Below are 18414 nucleotides of genomic sequence, written 5' to 3'. Positions count from 1 at the left end.
CCCGTTTAAAGGGCTATTTGCTTTTACAGTTTTCTTCTACTCTGGTTGATTTAAAGATTTTCCTCCAAAACAGCCATTCCAGACTGTTTAACAATCCCAGGGATGATAAATCTTAACATATTCTATTTATATCCATTAATGTCTTAATAAAATTGAGGTGGTTTAAAGGTAATCTGCCCTTCAAGGCAAGCTGGGTGGACTAAATAAATTCCAAACACTCTCCATAAGATGGGCTGACCTACCATAAGACGATAAGCTGATCAAAACAGTGAACTTTCCCAGATAGATGAAAGCTAAAAGATTTTGTATCCTTAAAATACAAAAATAGCTCTGGATGACAGAAAAATACAGGAAGAATGAAGAAAACGAAAGGAAAAAGAAACTCTACTTCCTAGTTCTGTCCTGGAAGAAAACAGGTCATAACAAAATAAGTGCTTAGGGTTTTATTCTTTAATAAAACAGATCAGTCCAACAGTTCCAAGGTACAAACTTAACCAGTTTTGAACTAATCAAGGACAACGGCACAGAACTCAGTCCTTCCGCAGAGGCACAGTCTCCTCCCTGATGCCCTCCTTGGTCACGATGCAGATCCTCAGTGCGTCCCCAGTGTACACGTCCCTCTCGGCAGCAGAAATGAAGACATCTTTCACAAGCCGCATGGCTCTGTCCAAGGACAGTGGGACATGCTCCACATTCTGCATGTTCTTAAAACCAACCTGGTGGGACAGAAACCTTGGATGAGGCATCATGTGACCATACAAAGGCAGTCCAGTCTCCCCCAAAGCTTTCACACGTCTCAGGGTTCAACATGAGTACATCACACAAACGTCAAATGTCCCTCAACTGAAATATTTCCAGACCTGGCTGAATTACACATACCTAACACCTGACCAATATCCACTGAGACAAAGGCCCTGCTCTTGAGAAGCACACAGCAGAGGCGTGAACATATGTAAGCAAACTATCGTTACAGAATCTACTGAAACTAAGAAGAAAATAGAGCCAGGAGAGCCCCAAGCTGTCCTAACTAAATCTCCTGGGAGAAGAAAAGAAAGGCTTCAGCAGAAAATACATCTAAGTAGAGGAGTGCTAAAGGATAAACGAGTTCAAGGATGGAGTAACATTGCAGATGGAGGCTGTGGTATCTCCAAAGGGATGGAGATGGGAAGGCACATCACTTCAAGATCTGAGTGGAATATGGAGTGACAGGAGATGAGGCAGATAAGCAACAAGCAGAAGTAACTACATACTACGTAACGAATTTTAGACAAGCAAGGAGGATGAAGTAGGGAAGTAAGCTTGGAGGCAAAAAGGATGTTGGAAATAAACACAATGACCCAGGCAAGATGCCACGCAAGCCTGAATGCAGCCAGCAGTGACAGAAGAGGGGGCAAGTTAAACGTATACTTGGAAATTAGAATACAAAACGAGGTGACACAGAAACGGTGAGACTGGGGGAGAAATGCATTTTCATGATTGCAGGTAAAAATGGCAGGAGGAGAACCAAAAACACGGACCAACCACTGTAGACAGAAGCGCCTTCCAAGCCGTGAGAACAGGGAAGAAGCTGGAGCCGTGGAAGGGAGGGGCGGCAGGAGAACCAGTGGAACAGAGACAAGAAGGCTGCATGGGGCAAATCAGCCCAGCAAACTCAGCAGCGAACTACAAGAAAGCGCTGACTTCCGCACTCCCCCAAGCTGGTGAAGAGAATGCAGGGGAGGCACTTTGTGTTAATGCCACCGCCCCCTGGACGCAGTCTTATTACCTGGTTGTCAAGCAGGGGCTGCAGCATGGCACTGGCTGAGCCTCCAGCCTTGAAGGAGTCTCTCTGGTAGGAACCCACCGGATCAAAGCTGTACACAGCTCCCTTCCCTTAAAGAAGAAAACAGTCTCCATAAGGATGCATCTTGACCACATTCCCAAATCGTGGTAAAATAAATCTACTCAAAATGTGATACAAAATGGACTATCAACTTGGCTAAAATTTCAGAAGAAGTGCAGTCTGCCTTTCCCCTCCCCTCCCCTCAGAATGCAATCAGAGGCCCATCTGCCCACTCCTGTCCACTAAGGCGTTTGCCCCCAGGAGCGTCATGCTCTCTTCCAAGCTACCATCACCGATTACCACGCCGTGGCTCCCACTATGTATGTGGTCTCACAGGTTCACTAGTTAACAATCACAGGTCCTGCTCTAAGTTCTGCACCAAACTCTGCACCAAACTCCTCACAACATTCCTAAAAATCTAACTGGTGTAGTTGCAGTATAGACACAAGTGTAAGATTTTCCTGGTGCTAAATGTGAGAAGCATGAAAAATTTGCTGTGTACTTTTAAACTAATAGTAAGCACACTCTTTAGCATCAGCACCATAAAAAAATCAATTTAATTAAGAAGAAATTCCAGGGACTTCCCTGGAATTCTCTGGCGCAATGGTTAAGAATCTGCCTGCCAATGCAGGGGACATGGGTTCAATCCCTGCTCCAGGAAGATCCCACATGCCGCAGAGCAACTAAGCCTGAGTGCCACAACTACTGAGCCTGCGCACTAGAGCCTGCGAGCCACAATTACTGGAGCCTGCGAGCCACAATTACTGAAGCCCACGTGCCTAGAGCCCGTGCTCCGCCACAAGAGAAGCCACTGCAATGAGAAGCCCGCGCACCACAACAAAGAGTAGCCCCCGCTCGCCGCAACTAGAGAAAAAGTACGTACCCTATGACCCAGTAATAATTTCACTTACAGAATTAAGATTTACCTACAAGTAATGCTTACATAAACACACAAAGCAATATGTACAAGATCATTTCTGTATCTCTTACAGAGCAAAAATTTACAAGCAACCAACTCCATTAGCAGAAAATGGTATATGTCAACATAGCCATGTGCAGACTAGGAAGAGGAGGACAGGTCTGTGGGACACATCCATGGGACAATGTAAAATAAGGAGCTCTGTGCTATGTAGAGTACAGTCCTATTTTTGTTTAAAGGCATTAAGTAAACTGTACACACATTTACATATACACACAAAAACATATGGAAAGATTAATAAGTAAACTGTAGTTATTCATCTTTGTGGGATTACAGACAAGAAAAGAAGGGAATCACTTTATATGCTCTGGTATTGAGTTTATTACAAAGAATACATGTCACTAATTTTTAAAAAGGCCTTTTAAAACAACTGTGTTCTAAGTGTGAGAAATCACGGATCATTTATAAGGTATGACTTAAAAGTGACACAACTGATTTTTAAAACACATTATGCCATAACTGAAACACTCCAGTAGTTACCCTGGGAGATGTGAGATAAGGACAATCTTCTTACTACCATGGACAACTGCCAACATTAGCTGTGTGTATTTTTCCCACCGCAGAATTACGGAGATATAACCCTAACCCTAACCCGGCTGAGGAGGCAGCACCTGAAAGAACCTGGAGAAGTGCTCTGCTGGGAGCAGGCTTAGAACAAGAAACAAGGTCACAGCAAGCAAGGCCACTAACTTCAACACATAAAGAAGCGCTATGAGGTATAAAGCCAAAAGAACAACTGTATCGCTCATGAGGCCAATAGGCCACAAGTAAAATGAGGCTCAAAAGATTTACCCAAGGGTAAACCAATCTCAGAAAACCACCCACACAGCTTTGAGGAAAACAAAAGAGTAGAATATACCCAAGACCACAGCTTCAAAGACTCCCTCAGAAAAAGCAAGAGACACCTGTAACATGAGTGCAGAAGGCCTGAATCTTGGCTGTAAGTATAAAGTGATTTCCCTCATCAAAATAATTCTTAAAAAGTGCGATGATTTCAAAGTAAAAAATAAAATAAAACCAGACAAGTCCTAGAAAAAAACACAGGTAAACCTTTGATGGGGAAGGCGTTTCTAACAAAGTTAAGACACTCAATACCATAAAGAAAAGACTGACAGATTTGTATGAAAGTCAGGAACTTCTGTATAGCTCAAGACACATCCCAAAAGGTCAGAGACCAAGAACGCTCGTGCACGGCATCTGCCACACACGTTACACAGGGTTAACACAGTTGTTCTTATTAATCAGTAAGAAAAGACTGACCTGCGAATAAGGGAATAAGCAAAGATTAACACATGGGTCAGTCTCCAAAGAAATGCAAAGGGCAATAAACACGAAGACACCCAACCTCTATAAACAAAAAATACATATAAATTAAAACAACAAAGTATTTACTAGGCAAAGACCTAGAATGTGTCAAAATTCTGAGACTGGTTAGGATGCAAAAACAGAACCAAAAAAACCCAAAACAAAAGAAGGTACTCACACCCCTGCTGGTGGAGTGCAGGAGGACTGTTTCTGAAGGGCACGCCCATGATGTCAGCAGGATGCAAACATATAGATATTCTCTGACCCAGAAGCTCGACTTCTAGGAATTTTTTCCAGGGAGATAAGCTGGGTCAGAGAAATACACAAAATTGTATGTACAGGAGTTGTCATATTGTTTATATTAAGAAAACTGGAAACAACCTAAATAATCCTCAGAGGACTGGTGGGGAAACTATGGTGCCGCCCTATCCCATATGTCAGCCTGGAATCAGTATGCATGCCTTTATCCACCAGCATAAAGCTACCTCAGTGATAATACATCCACTGGACAGTCCCAGAAAAACGTATAAACTACATCCTACTTATGTAGTGTACAAGCACGTATGCACACCAAGATATCTAAAAGCATGTTCGCTATAAGCTGAATAGTAATTATCTCTAGGGACAGGCATTGGGGGATTACTACTTTTATCTTTGTATCTTCCAGTACTATTTGACTTCTGTAAGCATTATTGTTTTCATTACAGAAAAACTAAAGCCCTCATTAACTTGGGGAAAATTTTTTACAAGAGGGCATGATTGCAGCTGGAGAGGTAAGGGCACAGAGGTCAAAGTAGATAGCTGTCGACTGTGTGCTAGAGTCAGCTGTTGACCCAGTGTCCTGAGGGTCTCCATAGGAACAGAGCCCCACTTCCACCAACACAAAAGACAGGAAATAAAATCTCAAAACAGGGACTTCCCTGGTGGCTCAGTGGTTAAGAATCCGCCTGCCAATGCAGGGGACACGGGTTCAAGCCCTGGTCCGGGAAGATCCCACATGCCGTGGAGCAGCTAAGCCCGTGTGCCACAACTACTGAGCCTGCGCTCCAGAGCCCACAAGCCACAGCTACTGAAGCCCACGCACCTACAGCCCATGCTCCGCCACAAGAGAAGACAATGCAATGAGAAGCCCGCACACCGCAACCAAGAGTAGCCCCTGCTCGCCGCAACCAGAGAAAGCCTGCGCACAACAACAAAGACCCAACGCAGCCAAAAAAAAAAAAAAAAAGTCTCAAAACTTCAGCAGAGGCTCTGGACTTGGAGGCACCAGGCTTTACCATAGACAGGGTGAAAGGCAGGTACAAAAACAGAAGTGTTAAATGGAGAGCTGATGTGCTCCTTCAGTGCAGACCTTTATGACCAGATTTTGATTATCAATCTTCAGTACAAATGGACGGCCAAAATTCAAAAGAAATTTGAAGGAAGCCTCCAATGTAGAAGGCAGCAGCCAAAAATAAACAAGATGAAGAAAGCAATCTGAGGGCTTCCCTGGTGGCACAGTAAAGAATCTGCCTGCCAATGAAGGGTACAGGGGTTCAATCCCTGGCCCGGGAAGATTTCTTCCCACACGCCGTGGAGCAACTAAACCCGTGCGCCACCACTACTGAGCCTGCGCTCTAGAGCCCGCGAGCCACAACTACTGAGCCCGAGTGCTACAGCTACTGAAGCCTGCACGCCTAGAGCCCGTGCTCCACAACAAGAGAAGCCACAACAAGAAGCCCACGCACCACAATGAAGAGCAGGCCTCCAAAAAAAAAAAAAAAAGAGCAGGGCCCCGCTCGCCGCAACTAGAGAAAGCCCACGCTCAGCAGCGAAGACCCAATGCAGCCAAAAATAAATAAATAAAAATTTAAAAAAGGAATAAATTGTCTCAGTGGGTGTATACATATTCCAAACTTATCAAATAATGCATTAAAAAAAAGCAATTGGGGCTTCTCTGGTGGCACAGTGGTTGAGAGTCCGCCTGCCGATGCAGGGGACATGGGTTCGTGCCCCGGTCTGGGAAGATCCCACACGCCGCGGAGCGGCTGGGCCCGTGAGCCATGGCTGCTGAGCCTGCGCGTCCGGAGCCTGTGCTCCGCAACGGGAGAGGCCACAGCAGTGAGAGGCCCGCGTACCGCAAAAAAAAAAAAAAAAAAAAGCAGCTGGAGGAAATGCAGAGAACACAAGAAAACTTCAAAGAAGTACAAAAAAAATCTAGCAGTAACAGGACACTTAAAATAAAAATAAAGGAGCTAACAAAGAAGAAAAAGCTCTTGGAAATTAATGATGGCAAAAATAGAAAGCTCAGTAAAGAATGAGGCATTGAAGTTGAGGAAATCTTCAGAGCAGAACAAAAAAATAAACAGGTGGACAACATGCAGGGGAAAAAATGAGGAACTATGGATCATAACCCAGGTGGCTGTGGAGAAGGCAGGGTTGGGAGAGGAGGAGAACAGTAGAGGAGACAAAATAAATGAGCCAAGACTCTGGGCGAGGAGCCTCGCTGGAACCTTTCAGAACACCAGGATAAAGAAAAGACTCAAAAAACAAGGACTCAAAAAGGTCTCCTGATTCCTTTCTTCAGAAATTTCTCTAGAGATGCACACCACCAAACAAGGAAATAAACCAAGAAAGAGGAAAGCACGGGTGAGAGAGCTGAAGGTTGTCCTGGGAAACAGAAAAAGGCGGCAAAGGACTGCTTTACTACACACACAAATTCCTCTAAGGAATAAAACCAAATCAAACCAGACAAGATTAGAGGGGGGAAAAAAAGGTTAGAAATGCCTGAGAATACCACCAAAGCAAGCGAGTGTAATCTGGAAATCAAAGAAGAGGGCTGTGAAGTCAAGCAGATCCGAGCCTTAGCTCTGCCCACACACGAGCTCAGCACACACGAGGTTTCTCCAATCAGTCTGATGCTCAGAAAAACTCAAAGGACGTTGTCTGGCCTGCTGAAATTCAATGGTAGCTATTATTAACATTGCTAAAATCTGAATTTATTAACCTGACATTCAAGTCAGACATAACTGAAGTCAAAAAAGGCACCAGAAGTGTCCAGCATGCTGGGTAAGGCAAGCTAACCTGTGGCTAGAATTTAATTACCCAGGTTAAGTGTAATTAATTTCTATGTACCATTTCTGTGCTTTATATTTTCTCTTAGTTTTCAAGCAAGTTTGAAAGCCTCAAAAAACTGTGTCAACCTAATTTGTCTACATATAAACCATGGTAGGTAAAATGATCAGAATGCTCCCAGAGGTCACATACAGGGGCAGAGGTGAGAGAGAGAGCGAGGGAGAACAAAGAAAAAACCCATGGAACAGGAACGGACAGGAGTAAAAACGAGAGGAGATGAGAAGAACCTGACTCCATCCTACCCAGAAACCTTCCCTCTCAGAAAGATAGACTGTTTCAATGATACCCAAGACATTCCTGTAACTTCTTTACACTGGACTACTCTAAAAGGCAGCACAGATCTGTCCTGGGAGACTGTATTTGATTTCTGGAAGCAACTAAAAGTCAATTCAAATCAGACCTGGTGAAAAACACTGCTGCCCTTTGATCCATGCTTTGGATCAAAAACAGCATGGAAATGTCAAGTAACAATGCTGATTTTCACTGGCCCTCCTGGTATGACTCTGACAGAAAATCCAAGAGGGATTTTAAAAATTATCCAAAAATACTGGTGGAAATGCACTTCTTTAACACATTACTTTCATAAAAACCTTTTGAAGTACGTTTGTCTTACTTAGAATCATACTTAGGTCAAGCTTCTCCAAGTCAGGTTTCTTTCTGTAAGATTAAAATGCTAAATATACTATCAAATTCATGCAAGATCTTGAGAAAATAGTGAAACAACTGACTGCCCAACATTCACTTAATACACCACTTGCTGTGTGTCTCTGGATAATCATTGATTTCCCTTTTAGCTTCAGTTTCTTTCTTTCTTTCCTTCTTTTTTTTTTTTGGCGGTACGCAGGCCTCTCCCTGTTGTGGCCTCTCCCGTTGCGGAGCACAGGCTCCGGACGTGCAGGCTCAGCGGCCATGGCTCACGGGCCCAGCCGCTCTGCAGCATGTGGGATCTTCCCGGACCGGGGCATGAACCCGTGTCCCCTGCATCGGCAGGTGGACTCTCAACCACTGCGCCACCAGGGAAGCCCTAGCTTCAGTTTCTTCACTGCTTTAATTATGAGAAAATGAAGTTGCTGGGCAAGAGGGTATCCGGTTCTTTTCAACTCTGGTTTGAAACACACACACATCTAAGAAATGCCACCCCATTCATCACCCAGAAAGAAAACATCCTACCTTCTTCATCGAGTCCCCCGATGATGTTGTACACATAGTAGGGGAAAAAGCGCCTAGAATACAGGATTGTAGACAGCATTGCAGCAATCGCCCCTGTCGTCATGGCCTTATTATTGGAATGTTTGTACATCTGCAATTATTAACAAAAATAACAGGCATGTAGAGGCAGAATATATTAAAGACTAGAACAATGAACAGTAAATTGAAAAGAATGAAAGCCTGTCTTGGTGAAATGGGAAAGGATACCTGTTTCTTTCATGATCAAACAACACAATACTACTAAAATAAAATACTTTATTATGTCCTATCATTTTTGGGGGCTACAAACACTTCTATCGGAAAGAATGCTAAGTTTGCCCTCAGCTCTCTGGTTTAAAGACTACTTTCCATGCCATCCTTATCCCAGGCACTGCTAACTCAAGAGCAAATATATACAAACAGAGCATATGAGGCGACCTGGAGAGGATGTTCCAAATCCAGCTCTCCACTCTGCAAACAGACAGTGGTCAGGAAAGTCCATGGGCCAAATTCAGACCACCACTTGTTTCTATAAAGTTTTATTGGAACACAGTCTCGTTCATTCATTACATATTGTCTGTCTGCTTTTGCACAAGGGCAGAGTTGAACAGTTGCCACCGAAACCAAATGGCTCATAAAGCTGAAGATATCTGCTATGCTAACTCCTGATCAGACTCAGACGTAAGTCCATCTCTTTGCAGAGTAGGTACCTGTGAGGTGCGAGGGCAGCGCCCTTACTGTGTGTGAATACAGTGCAGTGGTCTTGACCCTTAGAGCATCTACCATGGAGAACAGAAGTATCCCAAACAGCATCTTATACAGTGATTGCCAATCTCAGATTTACTACATCCTTAGGAATCCCAAATTATCCAATAGAATAAATTTAAGTTCACCAGTTTGTCAGCTACATAGCAAACATCTCTAAAGAGAAACCTAAGAAGTACTATAAAATCAAACAATGACAAATACTGAAGAAAGATGAGAAATGAGCTACTTGGATAAATCAGTGTACAGAAACATTTTTTCCACGGTTATAAAGAAAATTCTTCATTTCAAAACCGAGCACCAACATTTATTCACCTCACCATTTACACAATAATATATGAAAGAAAAATTTCAAGGACTGTACACTGAGTTGAACTCACTGTTGCTTGTTTTATTTTATTAACAACTCTCCATGTCATGTTTATTTTTGTCCTCTAAATGCCATTTATAAAATATGCATTAGGAATCATACAAATACATCAATAAATATGTCACTAAAGCTTTCAATATAAATAGATTTTAAATAAATGTTAACAATTGATAAATAGTAAATGAAATCATTTCTACACATTCAAAGAGCAAGTATCAGTTAAACAAATTCATTACATACTCCAGTGACATCACACATAATCTTAAGGGTTATCACAAATAGGCAAAACAGAATGCGACCAACCCGGCTCACTTTTTCATGTACCAGCTGGACTTAACCAACTACTAAATTAAAAATTACGACACGTAGCCTACAAAATCAAATAAGAATATTAACAGCATATAATATTGACACTGTAAATATCAGCAGTTTAAAAAATGTCAGCAGGCTATAACTGATTAAGAAACAGAGCTACACTTCTGAATGTTGACATATGGTGATTGAGAATCCTACTCCAACCCTATACTGTTATCAACTAAGAAGACAGTAGTTACTGGTTATTATTACAGACAAAACCCATTTTAGCACCGTCCAAATTACACCTATGCTACTCTCCCTGAACCTACTAGCAGCAAGCACTGCTAATACACAGGCGATGATCAAAATCCAGACGGCCCTCTGCTTTCAGCAAGTCAGCATTCCTTTGTTCTTTATGCCTCCCCAGCTCCCACAAAAGACATGCAGGCAATGTCAGCCCTTCAAAAACTGTAAAACAGGTTAGTCTGTCTCGTTCTCTTACTTCTTCCGAATACCACCCTTTTCGTCTCTTCCACCCTCATCCACCTTGCATCAAATCTCCTTCCTCAGCTAGCTATCAACTAAAGCCTGGTGAGGGGCAGGTAACAATGGCGCAGGTTGTGCCTCTGGTCCAAACAGCTGGTTTGTTCCTTCTTCTCCTGCTCTTGCTAACAGTGCAGTGCTATATAGAGAGCATGTCAGCTGGCGGTGCTCCAGACCAAGCTTCGGTCTAAAAGCTTGCCTCCTCTGCAGAAATTGATTTGTTTCATTTCTGAGGGAAGAGTGTCTTCAGAAGAAACCCCTCCCAGTCTGCCTCAAAAAAGGTAGAGAATCCTTTACTTTATACCGTACATATATTTTAACAAAAGGAACTTGCTGTAGTTTCACATTGTGCTACTTTGATGATGCTGCATTAACACTATCATTTCATTTCCAGGATAGGTTAGTTTCACCTGCTAGACGTCTAGCTCTTCTGCAGCTATTCTGAGCAAGTCATGATGTATATGCTTAAAAGAACCTAAAGGACTGTTATTAGTTTTCAATAGTGCAGACATATACAAAGGCATCTACCTTTAGTCTTGCTTCAATAATCTTTGTCAGGGTAAGACAGTCTCCATGAAAACCGCTACATCCAATGACTGTTTTGTCTGTTCTGTAAAAAAAAACCACATTTCAGGAAACTAAGTTGGTTTGACAGTAGAGGAAGACATGTCTTGGGTAATTTTAAACTGAAAACTCCCATTCCCATTATTCACCAAATGGTAATGGGACAACTATTTAGTTAGCTCTTTTGGGGGGGAGGCGGGGGGGTTGGGAGGTCCTGTATCCCAACATCTCACTCAAAAGAATAAATGAAACTATGAATGGACTGAGGAAAATATGACTGAATTTTTTTACAACCTTAGGTTGAGTTGTGAGCAGCTAGTTTAGCTCACAACTCAACCCAATTTACATGTGACACAACCCAATGTTCACACAGAAAAAGCTTTACGAATTTTATTACATAAAAAATTAAAACTTCTATAAAAATACAATGAACAAAGTTTTAAAAAAGAACCAAGAGCGCCGTTGCCCAGGTTCAATCCCTGGTCGGGGAACTGAGATCCCATAAGCCACTCGGCATAGCCAAAAAGAAAAAAAAAAAGAACTAAGGAAATATACTTGTAGTACATACAACCAAAGTCTAATTTTAATTTCCTTATTCTACAAAGGGTTCCTAAAAATACGAAAAGCATTAACAGCACAATGGCTCATGGGGATGTAATACACAGCATGGTGACTACAGTTAATAAGCCTGTGTTGCGTATTTAAAAGTTGCTAAGAGAGTAGATCTTAGAAGTTCTCACCACAGGGAAACAAATGTCGTAACTATGTGTGGTAACAGATATTAACCAGACTAATTGTGATCATTTTGCAATATATACAAATACAGAATCATTATGTTGTATACCTGAAACTATTATATGTCAATTATACCTCAATTAAAAAAAAACACAATGGAAAGATGGGTAACTTATATGAAAGTCACATAAAAAGAGACACAAGTCACCATAAACATATAAAAGAACCTCCATGCCAATCAGAAATTCAAATCTAAATAAGAGATGATTTCAATCTATTAGACTAATAATGCCTAATGCTGGTGATGTTGTGGGAAATGTGTACTCTCAGATACTGGCAAAGAGGATACACTGATGCAAGTTTTTAGAAGGCTCGTTTGACAGTATCTAGTAGAAATTTAAATGCACACCATTTTCACTCAATAATTCCACTGCCAGAAATTCATCCAGTCAATATACTTATGCAAGTTTGCAAAGATATACTCTGGGTTCACTTGTGTGTAAGTATACGTATTATTTTAATGGCTCTCCAAAACAAAACAAACAAAAACAACCCAAATGCCCACCAGAGGGAAACTGGTAAAATCTTGGTACATCTATGTCTCAAAAATTAATTCCCAAGTCTTGACATGTATAAGGAAACACAAACCAATCTCATCAAGAGATGATCAGCAGAGGCCACATGATACCCTTCCTTTCAGAAATATAAGAATGACTCATACAAAACATACGTGTCCAGCTGGGGAGACCACTGGCACCTCCAGGGGCACCACCAGCATTTCCTGATCCACCCCTATACCCAACCTCACTGCACTGAGCCTAAGACCCCCAGTATACCATAAGGCTTCACTGCCTATACTACTAAGAAGAGTTGACAGTACCAAGAGGGTAGGACAAAATCTGAGCTTCAAAATGCTTTTGCCAAATATCCAGGTACATAAATGAAGAGGCGTTTTTATGCAAAGAATAAAAGTCTCAAACAGGTGGGGAAGAGGCAGACTTGGCTCTAGGTCAGCCCCAAAGGGCATGGGATCAGAGGCACGCAGGCAATTCAACTGCATGTATGGTCTAGTGCAAAACATGCGTGACAGGAACACATTAACGTTCTGTCTCTATATACCTGAAGAATTTCATTAAAAAAAAAATGGGTATTCACTTAGGCAGCACACAAACTAAAACAGAACATTATAAAGATGAGCAGAATCTTGCACAAGGATAATATATATAAAATTACGTATTTAAATTTTATTTATGACGTTACTACTTTCAAATTATAAAAGTTACAACTTAGAAGAAAAAATTATAGCATGGGTACAGTACAAATCAGAGAAGAGAAAGGGGTATCAAAAGAGAAGTGGACAGAAAGGGAACTGGGAAGATAAAGACAAGCTTACTGTTCTTTAGGTTAAGATGTGGGCTAGCTCATGCCCTGCAGCACCGCAAGGCCCACCCAAAGGACCCGAACCTCATCAGTCCACTCCTGCTACAATTCAAGGTTAAGACCATCTCGTGGACTAACGTAGGCGTAACCACCACTTTTAACTGTGTCTAAAAATGTTAAATACAAACCACTGCTAACATGCAAGATGCATTTAGGTAACTTACGCAGACTTTCTTCCCCTGTACACATGCCTTTATTTTCTTATGTTTTAGAAAAAATATAAGCACCCCATTAAAACCGTGAACGATGGCTACAACTGCTTACCATATGGTTAAATTGAATGTTTCAGGTTATCTTCTTTTTTAAGGTGCAGATTAGAAAAAAATTCAACGTATTAATGGATGCATAGAAGGATGAAAGTATGTATGATAAAGTAATAATAATAAAATACTGATAAGATCTAGGTGATAGTATATGAGTGTTCACTACAAAATTATTCTACCTTTGTCGTATATTTGAAATTTTTCATAAGATGTTGAAGTAAAAAATATTTAAGTTACCAAAACCACTGTTGGTACCTAGATATGGCAAATATCATGAAGACTACATACTGAATTATTAGAAAACAATTTCCTAACAAAAATGCAAGCTAAGCTCCAAACAGGCAATTAAAAAATTCATGAAACAAGTCATTTAGAAGTTAAATCTCCTGCAGTATTAAATCATCACAAGATGCTGAGAATATGTCCTTAAAAATATTTACTTACAATTTGTAACATTTGGGGCTGTCCCGTGTGTGAATTGAAAACCCCTCACTCAATCGGGTGTCAGAAGCAACAATTGAAAAATCTTCTCCAGCAATTGCCAATACAGTACTGAGGGGAAAAGAAAGACAAAAGAGAAAATTAATGAATTCTTCTGGAAGGTAATAACACCTTTCCCAAAATGAGAATGCTCCACAGCATATAGTGGGATAAAATATACTAGATGTAAGCAAGTGCAGGATTCAGATGGAAGAGGAAAGATAAGGGGAAAGGATCCCTGGGCTACAAGTCATCTGGGAAAAAAATATTAAGTACTTCGTAAAAAACACAAGCCTCAATCAGAGCAAAGGTTCCTTAGCAGAAGGTAACAGAAACAAATCACTAAATTATCACCGTCATCAAAAAATTAACATCTACCGATACTATAAAACAGCCAAAGGCCATGGCCCTGCCCGCCGGGGGGTGGGAGGGCAGTTAGGTGTAGATAGTGGCGCTACAACACAAGCTATCTGAGCTCAGAGAAGAGAGGATTAGTGTTTTTCTTTCCTTTTAAAAATTTATTCTTTTTCCTGTTTTTTAAAAATTTATATTCTCTTGCACATAAAAGTCATAAGCACGTATGTATAAATATTGCTCATTTTAAGAACCTATCCCACTGTTTATTTTTTAAATTTATTTTTTTATACAGCAGGTTCTTATTAGTCAACCATTTTATACACATCAGTGTATACATGTCAATCCCAATCTCCCAATTCATCACACCACCACCCCCCACCCCCGTAAAATTATTTTTGTATTTTTTATTTTTTGGCCACGCCAAGCGGCATGTGGGATCTTAGTTCCCTCACCAGGGAACTAAGATGGAACCCCTGCCCCCTGCATTGGAAGTGCACAGTCTTAACCACTGGACCTCCAGGGAAGTCCAAAGGCTTAATGTTTTTCATTTCTTTATATCCAAGTCTTTATATTATGTCTTGCACTCAGGAAGACACCCAAATATCTGTTGGAAAATGGACCAACAAAGAACAAACTTTTCCCTTTGTGGCTGTGTGGCTCATGCTAGCAGTTTAGTGGAGGTCTAGAGCATGAGCCCTAAAAGCAGACCGTCTGGGTTCTAAGTCTGGCTCTCCTGCTTAGCAGGTAATGAGATGGTGGGTAAGTTGCTTAACTTCTCAAGGCCTCAATGTCCTCATATGCGTATCAGAGATCATAACAGTAGCTACCTTATTTGGGTGTTAGAGGATTAAATGAGTTAATAATTGTTAACCCCTCATACCAGTGCCTGACACATAACTGGTCCTCCAGTAAAGTGTTAGCTATGATCCTTGTGGCGTAAGCATGAGGCAGCAGAGTATGATCACTGAGAACCTGGGCTCTGGAGTTACCCGAAACCCGCCCCTGCCACTTAACAGCTCTGTGACCTTGGACAAATCATCCAAGTTCAAGGTGATGATATCAGCAGCTGCTGTGTTAAAGGGTGGCTGTGAGAATTAGACGACATGGCCCACATAAAACACCTGCACTGTGCCTCACAGAACATAAGCGCTCAGAAAACTTAGGCCATTATTCTTACCGAGGTGGGATGGCACTAAAACTCTTAAGTACAAAAGGATGGTATTGCACATAACATGAACACTGAATAAAGGAAAACTGGTATAATTCAAATAAAACATTCAAACAACTTATTCAGGTGTCCCTTTTTGTGTATACAAGTGAAGTGGCATAAGGCTTATGTGATGGACAGATCCAACAGCAGAAAATCTCACATGGAAAAGCACAGATCTAGGAATTTTTGTGAGGAATCAAAGGTTATACAAGCAGAATGAGAAAAGTTCCTTTTGCAAAGTGGAATTTTAAGAAGACTACTGTGACAATAACACTATATGTGAAATTAGGATGGAAACTCTTTCAATAAGACTAATGCAGTAGGAAGGTAGCAACGTGAACAGGAAGAAACAGGTATATCCAAAAAACATAAACACACGAACTGTACAGGTTTTTGTAACTACCAAAATGTGTTAGACGCTGGAAGAGCCAATTTTGACATCCAAGATTTTAAACTCTGACAAGCAGCATGATGGCCTAATTATAAGCCGTGTAAATGAGAAGTGATTGAGAGGAATAATTAGTTTGCTTTTTGCTTTCTTTTTTGCAGTACGCGGGCCTCTCACTGCCATGGCCTCTCCCGTTGTGGAGCACGGGCTCTGGAAGCGCAGGCCCAGTGGCCATGGCTCACGGGCCCAGCCACTCCGCGGCATGTGGGATCCTCCCAGACCGGGGCACGAACCCGTGTCCCCTCGATCGGCAGGCGGACTCTCAACCACTGCGCCACCAGGGAAGCCCTACTTTTTGTTTTAATATCTTAAGTTATGGTGAAAGCAGAAAATCCAGGTGGAAAGTTGAATTTAAGAAGCCAGAATCGAGGGGCTCATGAAAGGTAGAACTGGAGAAACAGATCTGGGAATATCTTCCCATAAATGAAACATGTGAGACTACTCAGTGACAAATGTGAAGGCTAATCAATTGGGGTTTAACCACATTTAGTCAGAATAGAAAAAGACATAGGACTAAGTCTTATTTTGTAGAAGCAAAGGCTGCCCGAGAGCCAGCAGGAATAATATTAAAGAAAAAGAACGAAGACTGAGAAAAGGTAATTCAATAATGAGAAAAGCCATAGCAACTAACTTTAGGGCAGTAACTGGATTACAAAGGTTAAAAAGTGAGTAATGAACACTGAATACCTTATAAGTCTTATATAGAATCTGCAACTGCCTCATGAAATGGGTCTATTAACGCATTTTGTGGTATAACTACTTCATTAGTTGTCATAGGAAATATTTAGAAGTGCAATAATAAAAGCATACATAAACTCCATGGCAACACAGCTATGGATTCAAATCCTGGGGCTCAACTTCACACCAGCTCTGTGACTAAAAAAATTTAACTTCTGGGCTTCCCTGGTGGCGCAGTGGTTGAGAATCTGCCTGCCGATGCAGGGGACATGGGTTCGAGCCCTGGTCTGGGAAGATCCCACATGCCACGGAGCAACTGGGCCCATGAGCCACAACTACTGAGCCTGTGCGTCTGGAGCCTGTGCTCCGCAACAAGAGAGGCCGCAACAGTGAGAGGCCCGCACACCGCAATGAAGAGTGGCCCCCACTCACCACAACTAGAGAAAGCCCTCGCACAGAAACGAAGACCCAACACAGCCATAAATAAATAAATAAATAAATTTTTTAAAAAACAAAAAAAAATTAACTTCTAAGGGCCCAGGCTCATTTGTAAAATTGAGGCATATACCATCTAACACTCAGTCACCATAAGGATTAAAAAAGATAACTGCTTTCAATTTACAAAATGCTTCTCTTTTGATTCTCCCCTCGCCAAAATATGAGTAGCTAAGAAAGACAAGGAAATCTGGGTTCAAGAAGTTGAGGGGTACCCAAAGACCACAATGCTCTTTAGTGGCAGAAACAAGGCTAAAATCATAGCCTTCCACCCTGTTTGCAACATACCGCGAAAATCTGCATTAAAATTTCAAATCCATAAGGACCTGATTAATTAATCTGGTTGCCTTAAAGGACCATCTGTTTGTTCCAATTGGGTGGGGATATTTTAAAGTACAAAGTTTGGTCGGTAAACTATAATCAGTGCTTAAATATACAGCTCTTCATTGTTAGGAGCCCTCAACAGAGTGTTTTTCCATAACCCTGATTCTTTTAGTGTACTATCAAGGAAAAGTATTATTTAAGGTAAAGATGGTAACTAAAAAAAAAAGACAACTTGAATGCAACACGCAAGAATACAATATTCAAAGGTCCCCCTTCTGAGTATTTTTTTTCCTTAACTTAACGCTAACCCTTAAAAATAAACGCTTATCTATGAAACTAAGTCTGGCCGACTAACCCTACCCGCTATTTAAAATAACAGAAAATGATGAAGTAGTTTCATCTAGCTACAGACACAACTACATCTGACGACACGGCCAATCAATCCTAACTCTTTCATCTCAGACGCTCAACCTGCCCCTTGCCTGCTGGCGCGAGAAACACGTTCAGATAGTAACGAACGGTTAGGTCCATTTTTAAACCTCTTCCAGAGCAGAGCCCAGATATCAATTTCTACCTCCCGTCCACGCAAACCTGCCCGTCCACATCGAGACCCAGTGACCGGCCTGTACGGTGAAGCCCTGAGGAACAAGATCGAACCGAGCAACCACGGAGAGGGAGGCCTGCGGCTGGCGGGGCAAAGCCGGGTAGCCATGCCGACAGCCTTAGGCAGGGACATGGGGGGAGAAAGAGGAAGCGGCGGCTTTCCGGGCTTTACCCTCCGTTGAAAGCGTAGGGCGAAAAGCGCAGCTGCAAAGGGCCCGGGGCGCTGTGAGGCTCCATGGCCGGGTCTCTCCCCGGGCCCGAGTACGCGGCTACCGAGGACAACATCCCGCTGCTCCGCTCCTGCTGTCTCACGGCGAGATGGCGGCCCCTACCGGAAATGGCGCCACTTCCGGCTTCGCGGCGCTGCCTCCGGCCGCTCGGTCTCACGCCGGTCATTGGTCCTAGAGGCAAGCGCCGTAACCTTCCGGTGAGTA

At 42.0% G+C, this 18414-nt stretch overlaps 1 protein-coding gene across 1 annotated transcript; it reads right to left on the bottom strand.

The window, feature by feature from the left end:
- Window positions 1–428: 428 nt before the first annotated feature.
- PSMB1 (proteasome 20S subunit beta 1) lies at window positions 429–18332 on the bottom strand. The gene is made up of 6 exons (XM_027080686.1): window positions 18153–18332; window positions 13830–13937; window positions 10912–10993; window positions 8391–8520; window positions 1766–1872; window positions 429–716 (listed from the first exon to the last, which is right to left on the bottom strand). The coding sequence occupies exons 1-6, from the start codon at window positions 18263–18265 to the stop codon at window positions 531–533; spliced, it is 726 nt and encodes a 241-aa protein (XP_026936487.1). The 5' UTR covers window positions 18266–18332; the 3' UTR covers window positions 429–530.
- Window positions 18333–18414: the final 82 nt, after the last annotated feature.

This window comes from Aethalodelphis obliquidens, unplaced genomic scaffold (assembly GCF_003676395.1).
Source record: "Aethalodelphis obliquidens isolate GAN/ISIS:26980383/991018 unplaced genomic scaffold, ASM367639v1 scaffold3, whole genome shotgun sequence".
NCBI classification, from domain to species: Eukaryota; Metazoa; Chordata; class Mammalia; order Artiodactyla; family Delphinidae; genus Aethalodelphis; species Aethalodelphis obliquidens.
The sequence above is the reverse complement of the archived record's forward strand: the minus strand, read 5'-3'. Positions and strand labels throughout refer to the sequence as shown.